This window comes from Apodemus sylvaticus, chromosome 5 (assembly GCF_947179515.1).
Source record: "Apodemus sylvaticus chromosome 5, mApoSyl1.1, whole genome shotgun sequence".
Lineage (NCBI taxonomy): Eukaryota > Metazoa > Chordata > Mammalia > Rodentia > Muridae > Apodemus > Apodemus sylvaticus.
In genome coordinates this window covers 51,767,110-51,785,932 of record NC_067476.1, presented here as the reverse complement: position 1 = coordinate 51,785,932, position 18,823 = coordinate 51,767,110, and the positions used below count along the sequence as shown (strand labels likewise).

At 42.6% G+C, this 18,823-nt stretch overlaps 1 protein-coding gene across 1 annotated transcript in view; it reads right to left on the bottom strand.

The window, feature by feature from the left end:
• Window positions 1-18,823, bottom strand: part of Metap1d (methionyl aminopeptidase type 1D, mitochondrial) — a 70,136-nt gene that overhangs the window by 10,882 nt on the left and 40,431 nt on the right. Inside the window, exons 2-5 of the mRNA XM_052182686.1 lie at window positions 7,606-7,759; window positions 4,452-4,605; window positions 2,764-2,912; window positions 2,155-2,197 (exon numbers count right to left, since the gene is read on the bottom strand). Coding sequence (XP_052038646.1) covers window positions 2,155-2,197; window positions 2,764-2,912; window positions 4,452-4,605; window positions 7,606-7,759 — 500 coding nt within the window. The remainder of the gene's footprint in view (window positions 1-2,154; window positions 2,198-2,763; window positions 2,913-4,451; window positions 4,606-7,605; window positions 7,760-18,823) is intronic.

The following is an 18,823-nucleotide window of genomic DNA, read 5'->3' as shown; positions in this document are numbered from 1 at the left end:
AGAGAGAGAGAGAGAGAGAGAGCACGAGCGCATGCACGCCAGAAGACAACTTGCAGGAGTCAATTCTCCCCTCTACCATGTAGTCCCGGGAATTGAACTCAGGTTGTCAATTTTGGCAGCAAGCACCTTTCCTCACTGATCCATTTCATCAGTCCTGCTTGTATTACTTTTTCAATAGCTCTTAAGATAACTATTTGAAGGATTCACTACATATATAGAACACTGCAGATTGTGTGTTACTGGGGATTGAACCCAGGGCTTTGCACTTGCTTGGCAGGAAGAAGACATGTTTGAATCACTGGGGTGATCATCTATAACTATAATTTGTCCCCACAAACCACCTGTATACTTCATTTAACAAGTATTAACTGAGCAACTACTATGACCACAACATTATCATAAAAAAATTAACTTTCAAGATATAAAAGCAACCCATTTTCTTGGGGTCCATATTAGATTAAAGAACCATAAAATGCAATGAGTATTTCCAGACAAAAGTACAGGAGCTAAAAGTATACTTCTTCAGTTAATAAAATATTTTTATAAGAAATATAATTTTTTGATACTGGCCAATATGTCTTTTAGACTCCTTTACATTTCTAGATACTAGAAAGCATTTCAAGTGAGTTTAAGAACTGTTGGAATAATTTCAGCTTCAGACATGAAATTCTCTACTAAAAGCCTTCAGGAAACCCAGAAAGGGATAATGCGCTCTCCCTGGGCCTGTTGGGAACAGCACAGGACACTCCTCATTTCATTTGAGCAGTAATATTTTATTAGTGGGCTATTAGGTTAGGTAATAAATGTGATCCCTAAAATCAGGTTCCTTCCAAGATAAAATGTATCACAGGAAAGACTTTATTTCAGGTGCACTTCATAAAACACTTCCTACACAATCCTGAGTTGGGGGGACCCCGGGAGGACGTGTGGAGTGGCGCTCAAGCATTAAGACACAAGGGCACAGGAAGTGATATGGGTAAAGACTGTCTGTACCTGCACATAGAGTGATGGGAAGAAAAACAAGAGGTCTGAATTAAACAACTAGGAATCTGACAGGATCTACAGAGGCCAGTTTCTTCTGTATTCCTACTGCTGCCCAACATTCAGTCCAGATATAAAATAACTATTATTAAAAATATTTCCTCACTAATAGGGAAAAATATATATATATATATTACTGATGCCCATCTCCCAGAGTCCTGGTTATATGTCCACATTTTATTTATCTAAAGGTTACTAATTAATCATAGATGCACAGATTTTATTTATCCTTTGGGCAGTTAAAGAGGCGCCATTACAGACAATCTGAAACCCTGTGAGCACAGACAGTCCAAATCTAGGGATGGTGAGACGCTCGGAAATTAAAACAAAACAAAAAATGGCTTGCAGCTTGTAAAATCTGCGGTCCCTAAGATGCTTCTTCGCTTAGGTTTGTTGCCATTTAAAAAGAAAGGTCACCAACCATCTGGGGGAAACTTAAATTCAGACAGAAGAAAACCATTCTGCTTGTGTTCTTCGGAGCTCAGGCCTCTCTACACCAGAGATGGAACACAACACTACCTTCGGGGATTTTAATAAATCTAGGGAACACGGCTAGCAAAAGAGGCGCTGTCCAAATAGACTGACACGCAGGCCAATGTAGCCCCTAATGACAGAGTAAGATAATGACAGGCCCCACTCAGAATCAGCAGGAAGAGGAAGATCAATCTTGGCAGAGTGAAGGAAAAATGCTGTCTTTCTCCGTGTTAGCTCATCTCATACATATCTAGCTTCAGCAGCTGCCTGGTGCTGTGGTGCTCTGCATTAACTACACAGTGGATCAATAACAATTACACCTTCTCAAAACCGTGACACATAGCAGGATTGGGCTGACATTTCGCTTAGGCCAACATTGATCTCAGTGCATCTGATTCCAGCCCGAAATTCAAGTCAGGCCTGGGTTTCCTTGGAATAAACACAGAGTTAAAGACAAAAAAAGGAAACCAGCTGCTTGTGTCCGGGGCTGGGAGTAAACAGCCCCCCCACCCCCAGGCAGGGGTGGGGGGGAGGGGGAGGGGCGGGCACAGCTCACGTTTTTCAAGACACTCTCCTTCCTGTTGCTACTAGCGATTCTGAAGTTGATCAAAGACAATTTTTTTTATATGATTTACTCACCGTGACATCAATGTTGATAATATCTCCATCCTGAAGAGGTCGGCTGAAACATAAACAGAGAGAAAATGGTGATAGACAGATCTCAATAAAGAGAACGGTGAAAATAAACACCCAAGGACCACTATTGCAAAACCAGTGCGCTGTGATGATAACCTGGAGAGAGGCAGGGATGGATTGACTCGCCGAATCGGATCTGGGTCTTACATTAATCACACCACATTTTATAAGAAATACAGGAAACAAATAGTGCCACCTTAAGCTTTGATGATTCCTTAAAAAGATGTACTTCCCACATTACCTTAAGTTTGTAAACAGCCGAAACAATAGTTGTCAATAAACATTTACCTCCATTACCATATGGTGAAAATTGAACAAGGTAAAAGACACAGGCAAAGTGCAAACACTGTCGGGGCTCACACACTGCTTTAAGAAACATCAGATGGTGGTGGTACAGCCATGAGGAAGTAAAATACCTCAAAATTTGTGCTTCGTCATAATCAGTCTCAGAAGTGTGCGTGCGGGTAGGTTTCAATGGAGCCACGGTGTTTTCTAGTATGTGCTGTGGATCTTGGTTTCCAAAGGAACAATACATCATTGAAAAATGAGTACCTGTCAGGAATGCCATGACAGAGCACGTTGTTCACAGAGGTGCAAACAGATTTTGGAAAGCGTCCATAGCCCAGAGGTGAGGGATATGCGTCATGCCTGATGATTTCCCGATGAACCAGTGCATCTATCTCTTCAGTTGTCATGTCAACCTGGAACAGGAAATAAAGTGCGCAGTGACAGTTGAAGACATTTCCTCTGTCTATTGACTATGTCCAACGCTGCACTGCCAAGGTGGCTGTATAACCACGATGAATTCAGAGGATAATGCTAATTACTCATGATCTCACCACCATCTTCAACCAAGCTCTTTTGATTCTCATTTGGGTATAGGATAGTGTTATATACCATTAGGAATAGGGCAAGTCCTATTGGGTATATGGTCCTTTGGGTATATGGTGATGTTAACATATACACACCATTAGGAAATAGAGGGAGTTATTAACGATGACTCCCTGTTAACCTGACTTCAACAATCCATCTTTCATCAATTCCTTCCTCTTCCTCAAAGGTCTGAGCTAACAGGAGCATACAAATAAGTGTACTAGCAGAATGCTGACCTAGAGGATCCTTTACTCCCACCTTTGTATCTTCTTGAAACTGCACAGGTGAGCTTTGCAGCAACAGCAGAGAGAGGATGGACCGTCATTTTAAAAACTTAGACTCTGACACCTTTCATAGAGATTTTATTTTCAATAAGTTTGATTTCTTTCATGCCTAGATAAATATTTCTTAATGCTCCCTGTACTAGAAAAGACCCAGTTACTTTCCAACAAAGATAACTGAGACCGAGGGGTTTTGTTTTGTTTTTGCTTTGCATCGGTGGAGACTGATCCTGGGGCCTGCCCTATGCTAGGCAATGTTCTGCTGTTGAGCTATACCCCAAGTTCAGAAACTGGGTCTCATAAGCACGTGAAGAATATCTCCATAAAACCATACCACAAATGAAATTCTATACCAAAGTAGTTGCTAATGACTTCCTCTGTAATTTCCTGTGTTATTTTATATTCGCCTTATGCTTGGTTATGTTGCTATAACAGGTTGGTTACATAGGTGACATAGTAAACAAGTTCACCATTGAGTCCCCACTTTGAAACTACATTTATATTTTCTTTATGAACTGTAGATGGCAGGATGTTTTGGGTTATTCTGAAAGAAGTGACATATATATATATATATATATATATATATATATATATTTATATTTATATATGTGTGTGTGTATAAAATAGATAGATAGATAGATAGATAGATAGATAGATAGATAGATAGATCTTGCCATATTACTGTGGTTTTGTGGACTAGGCCTAGCCTTTCTTTGAAGGACACCTACAAGAAAAGAAGAGGCAGACTACAGGGTAGGACCAACACCTTTAACACACGGAGGCAAAGTTGTAGGAAACATAAGCAGAGCGCCAGCAGAGGCAAGGTGGCAAAGCCAAAGTCCTCCACCATAGATCACCCTGGATAGGCTGAGTCAGCCACTATCTCTAGAATCCTGCCAGTTATGATCAAATTTAGAAGATTACATTATTTCATGAATAAACACATAGTAAAATCCCCCTTTCCCAGCTTGAAGCTTTACTTAAAAAAAAAAAATCAAATTATTAACAGATGTGTGCAGGAGGAGAGTTAAGGGAACGGAGAGAAGGCCCATCTGTAAGTCACGTGGAGGCTTGGTAAGACGCCACCTTTAAACTCTCGCCGGCCAGGAGGAGGACGTGCCGTGCCAGCCGACAGGCCTCGCGAAGCCCTTGAATCTGATCTTCATTCTTAACTTCTATGCTGTCTCCCCAGTCGGGCACAATGCCTGTCGTCACATAGTCTGGCTTCTTTATGTGCTTGAGGGAAAGGGATTGAAAACGGAGATGAGAACCCAGCACGCGACAATGGCATCATTTTTTTCAGACACAGCCTCCTACTTCATGGAGTTCTGCCCTTCCTGCCGAAGTACCGACCTCCAAAGCCAGCGCAGCAGACCCTCCAGGCTAACCCCGGTTCCTTCCCCTGCCCTTTTGAACTTAACATGGCCTGGTAGTGCGACTCTGGATGGTCTGTTAACCTCACCAGGCTTTGAGTCAGTTGGGCTCTGCTAGGGCAGATTTCTGGTTAAAAAGAAAACAAAAAACAAAAACCCAGCAGTTTTCTGTTCTTTACTCCACACGAGTCCATTAGAAGCATGACCCATGGATAAAAAAAGTGCCAAGTTCCCAATCTTCACAATGACTACTTAAGAAGTACTCTCATCTTCTTCACACCATGATAAAATGTACACAAAGGACAGCTCTCAAAACCCTGTGCCAGTAAGTCCACATGGAAGGGGGTCAGGTCCATGGGACTCTACCACACATTCTATATATTTTTTAATTTTATTTATTTTGTTTATATTACACTGTAGCTGTCTTCAGACACACCAGAAGGGTGCATCAGATCCCATTAAAGATGGTTGTGAGCCACCATGTGGTTGCTGGGAATTGAACTCAGGACCTCTAGAAGAGCAGTCGGTGCTCTTAACCACTGAGCCATCTCTCCAGCCACTACCACACACATTCTTTTGCTTGTTTCTTTGTTTTGGTTTTTCGAGACAGGGTTTCTCTGTGTAGCCCTGGCTGCCCTCGAACTCAGAGATCTGCCAGTCTTTGCCTCCCAAGTGCTGGGAGTAAAGGCATGCGCCACCAGTGCCTGGCTACCACACACGTTCTTAAAGCAGGTAAGGTGACCACGGAGCACCAGAGGTCAAAACAAAACAGCTTGTCTTTTTTGATGTCTTCTCCTAGGGCAATAAAATGACCTAGAATGTTTCCATCTTTAATCAAGAAGAAACATAGAGTCTTCTCCTAACCCAATACCACAAGTCCAACCCTGATCCCTCCTGTGACTCGTTCTCTTGCCCTAAGGTCTGCACAGCCCTTCCTGGGCCATTTGTAGCAACACTGCTGACTATAACACAGTAAGGCTACACAGGAGTCTGGGCCAGGGGCCTTACTCAGCACTGCAGGGCTGAGGTTGGGGCTCTTGTGTTTGTGAAGTGTGCCAAGCCAGACCTTAGGACTGTCTGTTATTCCACCGATCAGAAGGGATTTTCTCTATCCACTTATCTGGCTTTTTTGTTTGCTTTGTTTGTTTGTTTGTTTGTTGAGACAGTGTTTCTCGGTGTAGCCCTGGTAGTCATAGAACTTGCCCTGTAGATCAGGTTGGCTTCAAACTCAGAGATTTGCTCGCCTCTGCCTTACAAGTACTGGGACAAATGCCCAGCCCATTTGTTTTTGAGACTAGGTCTCTTGCTGAACCTGGAGCTCACAGGTAGCCAAAAGCTCCAGGAAATCCTCCTGTGTCCACCTCCCCACTCCCCAGAACTACAATTACAAGCATGCATATACCACGACACCAGGGGTCTATGTGGGTGCTAGGGATCTGAGCTCAGGTTCTTAACTCTAGTGTTGCAAGTGCTTACCGAAGAAGCCATCTCTCCACCCAGAGGGGCTTTATTTTTATTCTGGGAATAGAATGGCCTGGCTTGCCACAGCTGAACCCCGCAGGGGCTATGATCACCTATAATCACCCACCAACTCCCACAGTTCACCAGGTCTCCCGAAAAGCTTATATGTTCATTTCTGCTCTGGGCTCTGCTTTGGTTACAACCACAGGCTGGGGAGGTGCTGGGTTGTCTCTGAAACGGGCTAAAACGCAAAACACAACACATTTCCTTTATCTATAGGTGTGTATGTGCACCTGTGCGTGCATGCATGGATGGAATCAAATATGTATTCACATGTGCAGAGGTGTGGAGACCACAGGACAATATCTGACGTCTTCCTTAATTACACTCCACCTTAGTTTTTGAGACAGGGTCTCTCACGGGATCTGGAGCTTACTGGTTTGACCAGACTGTCTGGCCAAGGACCTTCAGGGATCTATCTGTCCCTGACTCCCCTCCCAAGCTCTGGGATTCCGGGCGTGTTACAGTCCTGGGCTTTGTTGCTGCTGTTGCTATTTTACGTGTACCCTAGGCATGAATGCAGGACCTCATGTTTACAGAGAAAGTGCTCTACTGACCAAGTCAAATTCCCAGGCTGAGCCAAATGTGTCAAGTGTTATTACGACTAATGCCAAATGCTGCCTCTTTCTCTGATGGTCAGACCCAAGCCAAGCTAGGACTTTTGGCTTTTTTTTTTTTTTTTTTTTTGGTCTCTCAACTCTCTTTACAAAAATGGACTACTCGTCTCTGGGTGGAACACTCAGTGGGATCCATTAGAAAAGTGTAAAAGGAAGAAAGCAGGTGATGTTTGTGACAAGTCTATATTTCTTTTATTATTTTCCTTCTTCCTAAATGATCCTTTCCACCTCCTTTGCTCTGCATTTTCAAAGATAGAGAGACTGTACCTTCACAACCCTGAAACCTTTGAAGGGGATCAGGAATGTTTTAGCTTTTATTTAATTTAGTCTAAAAAAAATTATTCAAAGAACATAATAACATAGAAAATAAAGGCTTAAAAACATTCAGTGTTAGTTTCCACGAATCTCTCTTAAATCAACCCAATTTTACAGTTGTTTTTAAAAAAATGAACTATATACACATAGTTTTAATTTCATGCTAGAAGTCTAACATAAAAAAAATCTCATGATCAAAAGTTGAAGTTCTAAATAAGCTAAGCAATCACTTGCCCAGACCTTGTTTTTGCTTTAATTGATATTCTCAAACTACAGTATGCTAAAATAAAATGTCTCCCATCACAATTTGAAATAAGAAAAAAAAACAAGTTTTAAATTCATGATTCAAATGTGCTTGTCCACCTGTGCTGGCCAGCCAGCCAGTGCGGCAGCCTGCAGCAGGACAGTTCCTTGGGGACAGGATGTGCGGGAGAGACTGCAGCCGGCGAAACCACACTGTGGGAGATATCCCTTTGTCTCCAGGAAAAGAAATGTCTTCTTTGTTGACTGCCTGACCGCTTGTGTAAGTAGATATGATTGAGTGGCGAAGACAGAATTCTCTGACAACCTGTGAGCAGAAATAGAGTATTTCACGTTAGGAAGAAAGAAAGGACGTTAACGGGATTGCCCTGGAAGGTGCTGCTACCTATTAGATCATTAGTCTCATTCTTTATTGACTCAAAAAGAAAGCCCCCCAGATAAACGGGGCTGTAGTATTCTGGGTTCTGGTACAACAGTAGCACACCATATTGACTAACTAGCACTGTTTATATAAATTCCTGACAGTGGAAAGCTTTACTCTAATAGGAAATAAACATACTGAAGATCTGCCTCACAGCGGGTGTGGAAAAGAACAATTTCTGCTGCGGGGCCTTGTGTGACGATGTCCAGATAACCCCAGAATTTGGGGCACTGCTTTGGCAGCTCTATACTCTTTAAAACTATTTTCCTTTCAAAAGCCACAGACAAATTGCCAGCTGCACTTTTGGCCTCCGTGGGATTGCGACTGTGTGTTAAGTTCTTGCACGTGGAGGCGTAATACCGAAACTCATTGAGACGAATACTCAAGTTGGTCCAAATAGCAAAAATGTTGGTCCAAATAGCAACTCAAGTTGGTCCAAATAGCAAAAATTAAAAAATGTTATAACCAAAGAAAATGAACATAGGAATTTAGAGGTCTTTATTAAAATATTAAAAGCACATCTTTTGACTCAGCAATTTATCTCTTCAGATGTCCCTTGAGTAATACAGTTCGAGAAGATAAATGTATGGCACCGAACTCTTACTTAGGAACTATTTGGACAAAATAATCATGAAGTAGCCCAATTCCAAATGGGATGTATTAACAGGGGATGGGCTAAACATATAATATAGACTATCTACCCAACCGAAAATTCTGGGGCCATTAGGAAGAATGGAGCCAACTGTGGCAGTGCACACCCATGATCCTAGCACTTGCGAAGCAGGACAGGAGTGTCAGGTCAAGGTCATCCTGGGCTACCTGGACCCTGACTCAGAAGAGTAGAAAAAGGAGGAGGAGCTAAATGGGCTCCATGCATTGATTGGCAGGGCCACAAGACACTGTGATGTTATGGAAAGCACAAGCTGGACACGCGAGCTGGGCGGCATGCACAGGAAGCCTGCTGAGTGCAGGTGAGCGTGGGCGTGGCCAGAATGCACTGTCCACGTGCAAGACACAGTTATTTATATAAGCGAATAGATGTCCATACACTTCCAAAATTAATATTCATCAGTAGTGTGTGATAGGGTGAGAAGATTTTTTGATTCATTTTTATTTTCTTTTTTTTTTTTTTCATTTTTATTTTCTTATGGTGAGCTTTTAAAAGCCATCTACTTCTCCATAAATGAATGGAGAAATATCCACTTTCATTACTATTACAATAAAAGTTAATAGTTGAGAAAAATCCTTCATAGGCCACAACTACATAGAAAGTTAGCAAACTGTAGGCCCCTGTTTTTATACAGCTTAACATCTAAAAATGGTTCATTTGGTTTTTTTTTTTTTGTACGTTTATAAGTGGTTGGGAAAAATCAGAAGAAATAGTATCTTACAAGATTAAAACAGTGTGGAATTCAAGTTCCATACCTACCCTCAGTTATGGGCAACTGGTCATGACGGTTTCTAAGCTAAGGCAGACCTGATTAGCCATGACAAAGACACATGACAAAAACAGACAAACAAACAAGATTGTGATCTGATGTCTGAGGGTGGAGGGTCCTCTCCAAAGCAGCAGTTTGGAACTTCTGGGTGGCTACCACAATCCTGGTGCCTGCTGCCTCTCTGTGCCCCAGTACTGAGAATCAACTGGACCAGGAAATGAGGGCATGCGCCAGGTTTAGCAGATGCCTAATAAACAACGGTTTCTTCATGGACATTTGAAAGGTAAAATGTAGGAACTGGAGAGATGGCTCAGTGGTTAAGAGCTCTGGCTGCTCCTCCAGAGGTCCTGGGTTCAATATCCAGCACACATAGCAACTCACAACTGTCTGTAGCTACAGTTCCAGGAGACATGACACCCTCACACAGACATACATGTGGGCAAAACACCAATGCACATAAAATAAAAAACAAAAGTTAAAAAAAATCCCAAAACTACATAAAGTAAAATGCTGTAAAATTTAAGCTGCTCTCGGAGCCTTGACACTAACGGTAATGTCAGCTACTGAACAGGGTGCTTCACATCTGCTGGCCCGTGAGTCTTCACAAGAAGAGCCCTGTGAGTTCACAACTGTACTGTACTCGTTTTTAATTAACTTTTCTCTTTAACTTTTATGTATTTGGATGGTTTGCTTTCATCACCTGGAATGGTGCCTGCAGAAGCCAGAAGATTTTGAATCCCCTGGAACTGGAGTTACAGATGGTGTGAGCCACCATGTGGGTGCTAGGAACTGAACCCAGGTCCTCTGGAAAAGCGGCAAGCACTCCTCCCTGCTGAGCCATCTCTGCAGTCACAGTTACTCCATTCTATAGGGAAAAATACCGAGTGTAAAGCAGTATGCGGTAAGGACCAAAGCCGAGGAGAACTCCCCAGTTACCTCTCTCTAAGTTATTTCAATAAAATGAGTTAACATATAGAAACAGCCAGAAAAATGGAGAAGATAGCACCGAATTGTGTTCACTAATATTATTCTTTCCAGAATGTGCCAGTGAGTGGGCTTACCAAACCCTTCCCTGGGCACACAGGCTTCAGTGAGGCAGCTGGGCATCCTGTTACATGCAATGGAAAAATGGAAACTGGAATCCATCTATTATTCTATCCCCCTAGTTATACCCTTACAAAGGCCAACATACAAAGTGCAGTATTCCCATCCCGAGGAGAGTGCATACTATGATTACAGCTAATAACATCCATATCAACAGAGGTGCAGCCAGATGTGGTGGCACATGCCTTTGATCCCAGCACTCAGGAGGAAGAAGCAGGTAGGCAGGAGACGTTGGGGCCAGCCTGGCCTACAGAGCAAGCCTCAGGACTACAGAAAGAAACTCTGTCTCAAATCAGATGGATGGATGGATGGATGGATGGATGGATGGATAGGTAGATAGACAGAAATGGAGAGATAGTTAGAGATGATAGATAAAAGAAGCACAGTGACTCAGATTTCATAACCACGTTTTGATGAAGCTCACTTCCAGCGTTCAGTTTCTCACACGCTGCCTCTTACCAACTGTTAGGTGGGCAGCAGCTGTGCCTGCCAGTTTAAAGATGAGGAGATACACACCTCTCATCATCAACAATCTCAGGCCGGGCAGTGGTGGCACACACCTTTAATCCCAGCACTTGAGAGACAGAGGCAGGAGGATTTCTGAGTTCGAGGCCAGCCTGGTCTACAGAGTGAGTTCCAGGACAGCCAGGGCTAACAGAGGAACCTGTCTCAGGGGGGAAAAAAAAGAATTTCAGCATGCATATCTCAAAGTCCACGTATGCCTGGCCCCAAACCACAACTTTTTCAGGGTTTGGATTTTGAAGAATGTTTTGTTTGTTTGTTTCATCTTGAAAAACATGCCCTGTGCTCAACTAACATTTAGAGTGAAGACATTTTTCATGGATATTCTTAGAGGAATTCCCCTCTAATTGGGAGGCATATGGTAATAAAAATTTCATACCTTTGAAGTAAGCCAGATCTGAGCTACCCAAACTTCTGAGTCCCACTTTCTACCCATTAAGGGGAATTAGCAAGCTCTTGCTCCCATGGGTAAGGTGTTAGGTAAGACAACAGACTTGGAAACTGTAATGGTCATTCCTCCTCCACACCCACTCTTTAACATGCTCCCCTTGAGAGCCATCAAATCTATTCTCTCGCCCGACACTCAATGTGTCTATGCCTCCACTGTCTGTGCCACATCCTAAATCCAGCAAACGCAACCGTCCTCTCCAGTCCTCTGAGGGAGGCAGACATTAAGCAGATCAACAGCTGGCAGGAGGGACAGAAAGCAGGCTGGAGGCTCTGGGGGCATGGAGTGACAGCTGCCTGGCAAGGGCAGGGGCCGGGGACAGACCACAGAGCCTTCGATGCCAGCACCTCACTGAAGGCTTCCCAGAAGTTGAGAGAGAAGGGTTCAGCACTGGCCTTCCGTTAACAGCACCTGCTTAACTCTCATGCTGCAGCCAGACAACAGGTGACAGAGACTCAGATCAATTTTATCACACAGAGGATTTTTCCCCTGGTAAGGCTGATTACAGAAGAGAGGCCATTTTTTTTTATCAATATTATCAAGTTCAAGTATATAGACATTACAGGGGAATTTTTTCTATGTACTTAAACTTGAATTATGAAAGCTTCAGGTCTCTCCTGGGAGGCCTGGGTAAGGCTTGTGAGGCATTCCCTTTCTGGCTAACAGTGTGGTCAATGTATCCATCCTGCCAAATGACAGGCTCACTGTCAGAAAGAGGGAAGCACACTCCCCAGCCCCACCCCCAGCAACTGGACAGGCTCACATTAAACAACGGAAGCCCAGCCTGGACACAGTCAATCTGCTGACGACAATTTCAAGCAACTCTACTTCCAACTTTGAAGTAAAATGTTTTCTTTCGAGTTAATAAAAGTACCCCATATAGGTTATCACAAAGTAGCGCGATATTCAAATACCATTATGTATTTATTCCATGAACTATACACTACTGACAAGGGGGAAAAAGTAGTGTTTTCACAGATGAAATGGACAGGTAAGTTTAAATCCTGTTACCTTAGAAGATAATGATGTCACCCTGAATAAGGCATCCAGGGAGGGGATCATGAGCTATGTTTATTATATTATAATTTTTTTGCATGTGTTTTGTTTTGTTGTTGTCTAGACAGGGTTTCTCTGTGTAGCCCTAACTATCCTGGAACTCGCTCTGTAGACCAGGCTAGCTTTGAACTCCCAGAGACCAAAGGGATGGGATTAAAGGGGTGCACCACCATGCTTGGCTTTTTGCACTTAGAATTTTTGAATTCTGAAGTTTGAATATTCAAGCTAATACTGACTGAGTGGATTATGACGGAGCCGGAAGATGGCTCTTTGGGCAAGAATGCTTGTATTAACAGGCAAGAAGCCGTTGTCTATAAATCTCAGAGCGCAGCTTAGACTCCGACAGAATTTTTGTGATCTGAAAGTAATCCAACGTGTGGCTATACTGCCTGGGCAGGAAGCCCTACAGCTTTTCTGCTGGGTGATCAGCAGTAACAGCACCCTGGTCAAATTAGCAACAAGCAACTCCTTGCTGCTCGGGGCTCCGTGGTCTGAGGTTTTCTGTGGCTCCCATGGGTGTGTCCTAAACGTCACCTAGGTCCACTTGCCCTGCGGTATTAAGAGTTGCACACTGTGTGGGCGCAATGTCTCTTGAAATTTCTCTGTGTCTCCTGGATTCCACTGCACATGCTTTGTATTTTAAATTTATAATTTATATGTGGGGTATAAATATTCATATTTGATGGTAACATCAATTTCTAAACTTTGCCTTTTAATTCCTTTTATAGAGTTGGTCCGGAAGGTGGAGCTTCAGAACTCTGCAGCTGGAGGCAGGGCTGTATCTTCCATACCTAATGTCGCTGCACACAGTCTGCCCTGTATTTACTGACCTTTTACCCAAGGTCCATTGTCATTGTCATCTGCTCATGCATTCTACACCACATAATGAAATGCTTCCATTTCACCCACTGTGCCCTGGGGTTTTATGTGTATCTTTTCTAATGACCCTTTATTAAACCAATTTTACCGTTGAAACTGAGAGTTTTTCTTTTGGTCAACAAGTATTTTTAAGGGCAAAGTCTGAGTGAACTTTCAAAGGGGCCTCTACAGTGCTTATTATTTTAAGCACTTGTAAAACTGAACAAAGTATGCTTGTACTCTTGTGTGGCTACCAACACCTACATTTCTCATTGTATACTTGCGGGACAGGCTTTTGCCTGGCAGCAGGCTATCAGTCCTCATTTAGGCTTCCTTCACAAGGATCAAACATCTGGGTAGAAGCAACACAATAATGTAGGCTGGTATAACTTTACATTAGCTAACAATGTCAACCAGCAATAATACGGAATTGAAAAGACACCCTGTAAAACATCTTGCTGAACATATTTCTTCATAATGATCAGCAAATGCCAAAGTCTAGTAACAAAACTATCATTTATAGCATATTAACATCTAATTGATTTTACAAATGGAGGCAATTATTTTGGATGAAGGGGGGACTGTCTGCCACATTTAAATGATTTATGATTACCAAGACAGAAAACAACAATGTTTTACTAATTCATTTCCAACTGTGGCTCTTCCACTCATTGCTAATTTTAATTTTAACCAAATGATTTGTTTAAATAATACATTAACTTGAACTTTTTTTTTAAAAAGGCCACTTACTTTGTGTTCTCGATCGGACAGGGTTTGGTTTTTAATGTTCAAAAATGTTGCTTCCTCCAGTGGGCTTAGAAAAGACCCTACCCTAGGAACAGGTATTGAAGTGTGGATTTAGAGCCACAGAAAGATCCACTTTCATGAACTCCAACCAATTACTCCAAGCAGGAGCCACGGCTCCCACAGAGCACCACGTGCGTGGAGACCGGGAGAAGACTGCAGAGGCTTCCGTCTTGTCTCTTTACCTAAAACATGGACTGACTGCTCGAAAGGGTTCATAACGTGTACGAGTGTTGCAAAGGAAAAATTAAACAGTGTGACTCACTCGCTGTGATGCTTTTGCAATCTGGGACTAGAGTGTGAATGTTTGAAAAGGAAGTAAGGGGAAATGGTGGGATCCTTCCGATTTCGAGGCAATTGTAAAGCAGAGGAGACGTTCATATTTCACAAGAAATAACGTGTGCATTTGTTGAAGGAGAAATATACACACACTGAGGGATTGCCCCAGGCTGATGCAGAAACTGATTGGGCAAAGCTGAAGGACAAGGGCTCTTGAAACTAAACAAAAGCAAATTCATCCTGTTGACAGATGTTGCTTACATCAAAGTACTGAGGAAGTCTCCGGACTCCCAATTTTTAAAAACAATTAGTACCTTTCTACAATCCACATATTGAGGACAAAGTTAAGTTTTTTAATCAGTCATAATAAGCATTATTAACTCTGTTCTCAGAGAGTTTCAGTTCAGTGAGGAACTGTTTTAGTGTGTTTTTAGCTCTGGGCCTTGCCAAACAGTGGTTTATTCATTCCCATGGACATGTCTGGGAAGGCGAGCTGGGCATGCCGTCAGCCCCTTCCTTCCAGGGGTTAACTGCTCTGGCTGCCAAATAAAATACAGAGCGAGCCATGTAATTATGGAGACAGTCAAAGGGCAGGCTCTATTTTGAAATCTATTTGCACAGACAAGGTCTTCCAATTGAACTTACAGGAAACAAGCTGGTAAAGAGCCCCCTTTCCCCAGATGCCGGCCACACTTTTTCTCCATGTCAGGAAGTCGTGGATGTGGACACCATCCACCACGGCTTCCTGGATCTCCAGCTAAGATGCCCTTGTGGAGAGAAGAGCGGCTCTGTTTCCCAAATCTAGGATCATAGGGAGGGGGTGCGGGGAGGGGGGAGGAGCTAATTAACAGCATTTGGAGACGGCCTCTAAATGGTAAAGCTACATACAGTGTTTGTTAAACATTTCTAAAGAGCGCACAGGCAGGCCCAGTTGGTATGCAGGTGCGGAGAAAACAGCTCGTTTTCCTCAATGTCCAAAAGGAGGAACAGAGGTGAGCATAACTCAGAGAGAGAACTGAGGTAAGAACAGAGACTGCTACAAGTGCTTGTCGGGAATGAAGATTCTACCCGACACCCCACAGGACTGTCCTTGCTAAAACCAGGAGTAGTCATGAAGATCCCAGGGATATATGTCAACTTCCGAGGGACAGAACTGGGAAGACGCACTTTTATCAAGTGGTAAAAGTGTCCATCCTGGTTGGTTATACTCTAAGGTAACCACATCTGTGAGGATGAGTTGTCTGAACAATAAAATAAGGTTGGCTGCCATTACTGATACAATAAGGGCCTGATGAGGGTGAGACAGGCAACAGTCTGTGGATACCAGCGCTATCACCCAGGCTTGCGAGCCCTGGTTCTGAAGAAGACAAATTAAAAAGTAAGTCACATGTAGAACTGACTGAGGAGAGGATGGCTGGCGGCCTGGGGCACCCAAGTTCAATAATAACAATTAAGAATGGTTTCCCAGGTCAAAGCAGGCAGGACTCTGTGCAAGGCTCCCTCAGAAGTTAGCTCTATGAGACATCCTCCCTCCTTTTAAAACTGTATTAACAGCAACTGACTTAGCATAACACCACTGACCAGCTCAGAAACAATTCAGGAAAAGGCTTCAATTTGCTTATTTAGAAAAATCGAATTTGAGGATGGAGAGATCACTCTGTGGTTAAGAGCACTGGCTGCTCTTCCTGAGGACCTGGGTTCAATTCCCAGCAACCACATGGTGACTCACAACTGTCTGTAGCTCCAGTCTCAGGCTATCTGACACCCTCTTCTGACTTCCCTATGCATCAGGGACTTACACGGTACACAGACAGACAAGCAGACAAAACACCATAAGCATAAAAAAATCAATTTGATAATGCGATTATTTACTAGTAGCTACCACCAGGATCTAAGGATCTACACTTCCAACAAAGGGAAACAGACACATACAGATCAATAAATACTTGTACTTTCTAATGGAGACCCATGTTGGTGGGCCTGGTGTGTGTGTGTGTGTGTGTGTGTGTATGTGTGTGTGTATGTGTGTGTGTGTTTGTGTGTGTGTGTGTGTGTGTGTGTGTGTGTGTGTGTGTGTGTGAGACTTTTAGGCTAGTTTAACCACAGCTAAGGGAAGGATGCCAAAGATTTTGGCAAAAACTAGTTGTCTATCATTTGGCAGATCAGGGGAAGTTACTTAGAAATGATCCATTTCTATAAGGAAATACAACTATGGTATGCAATGAAAAGATAAAAAATATTTACTTCAAGATGAAATCCCAGTTCATCTTATATAGACCACAGACCAGAAAATACCAAGTCACAGGGAAATAGTGTACGCTGAGCAAAGCCATTGTCTCTCAGCTAAAGTCTAGAGAAAAGAAGCTTTTTCGCAGTTCAACAATACATACACTCAGGCCACTTCTTAGACAAAGAAATACTGTACCCTTGTAGGGAGGAAGAAAGGGGCTGTTTATTAGAGCCTTGTTAAAATGTAATAATTCATTCCAGTTGAGCCCTGTGAAAAATGTCATCAAAATATCATTTTCTTTGCCAGATTTTCTGGATGCCGTAGTATCATTTAAATACAGCTTTGAGAGGGGGGGGGAGGGAGGGAGGGAAAGAGAGAGAGAGAGAGAGAGAGAGAGCGAGAGAGAGAGCGCTCTGGCCAGAGTGGAAAAAGGAACCAAAGCGAGTGGCTGTCAAAGTGCCCTGGGAGGATCTCACCCGGCCTGGGGCCAGGCCAGGCAGCACTGGCTTCTGAGGCAGCGAGCACATCTGGCAGCCTTCATCTCCCTCTCCGCAGCCCAGAGGAACAGTCCCGTTACCTCACACGCCTCGGCTCCAGAGAAGGGCGATGGAACAGTCTTATACTAAAGCACACAAATAGGAACCAGGAAGGGCAATTTCACAGAAATCACACGTGGAATTCAATTTTAGAGATTGACCGTACAAAAACATCATGCATTAAAAAAAAATGAGAGTAAGAAAGTCCTTTAATTTTTTTAAAAAGTCTATTCATAAATACAGCTGTCATGTAAAATACTACTTAAAGTGCTAGTCAATTTGGGTTAAAATACCTAATAACAGAAGATGTGGGGACTTCCAGCAAAGGTACAGCTTTGATAAGAATATTTTAAAATTGTATTAAAGCATTTGATAAGGACATAATTTTAGTTTTTCATTTTATAACAATGTCAACTGCATTCTACCTTTGGATTCCTTCCTTCCTTCTTTTTTTTCTTCCTCTCTCCCTTCCTTCCTTCCTTCCTTCCTCCCTTCCCCCTTCCTCCCTCCCTCCCTTCTTCCTTTCCTTCCTTCCTTCCTTCCTTCCTTCCTTCCTTCCTTCCTTCCTTCCTTCCTTCCTTCCTTCCTTTCTTCCTTCCTTCCTTCCTTCCCTCCTTCCTTCTTGATACACTATGTAAAGTTATTGTTGTACAATCAAGTAATTATTCTAAAACAGTCTGGACCTATAGCAATATTGGCACACACAAAAATCCCCCAAAGTCTCCATCTGAATTCATGCTTAGTGCATCTTCACTATACACCAGCAAATGAAAGAAAACACTGGAATGGGAATCTGTGACAGTCTTGGGAATTGCCACCACTGTAATCCATGGCAGCAGGGGTGGCGGGAAGGGGAATCAACAACCACAACCCAAAATGGAAAAGCCAAAGCCTGAGGGGAACACCCAGATGTCCGTGGATGAGACTCCACAGATTCAAGACAAGGTCCCGCATCAAGGAGCTCACTTCAACAACAACAACAACGAAAACAAAAGAGAAATTACATAAAAGCCTTTTTCAGTGCAAGGAACAATATGCAATTTTTCTCAAGATGGCTTTGAATTGGGTGTAGCTACATAGCCACAGGTAATTTTTATCTTCCATTCAACTGGGTCGACTCAGTTGACCATATGAATAAAGACACACTTGACAGTTTTGTGCACTAATATAAAAAATTCATCGTAGTCTGCTTCCAATCTAGTGTGGTTGCTGCTGCTGCCGCTTCTTCCTCCTCCTCCTCTTCTTCTTCCTCCTCTTCTTTTCTTCTTTCTTTTTCTTTTAAAAGATATTTTAAAACAATGTTGATTTTGTTTTAAAAGTCAAAAATTAAAACCAATAAAATGCACTCTCCTTATTGGCATGTGGCTGGGCACTTCGCACATCTGGAAACAGCACTTGAAAACTGCTGGAAATACTGGAGATGATGCTCACATTTAGTGGAATGATAAATTCATCATGTCTTTTTTTTAGATTAATGTTTTTAATATCTCCACAGACTTGAAATATCCGATGTATAAAATATCTGAAAAATATTTGCTGTCTAATATTATATGTATTAAGCACTTTTTGAGGTTTAATTCCACCAGAATGTCATAAAAGGAAAATCAACTCCCAGCAAAACAGTCAATTTGTGGCTGAAAAGAGGGAAATAGTGTAAAAATTAATGTGTTATGT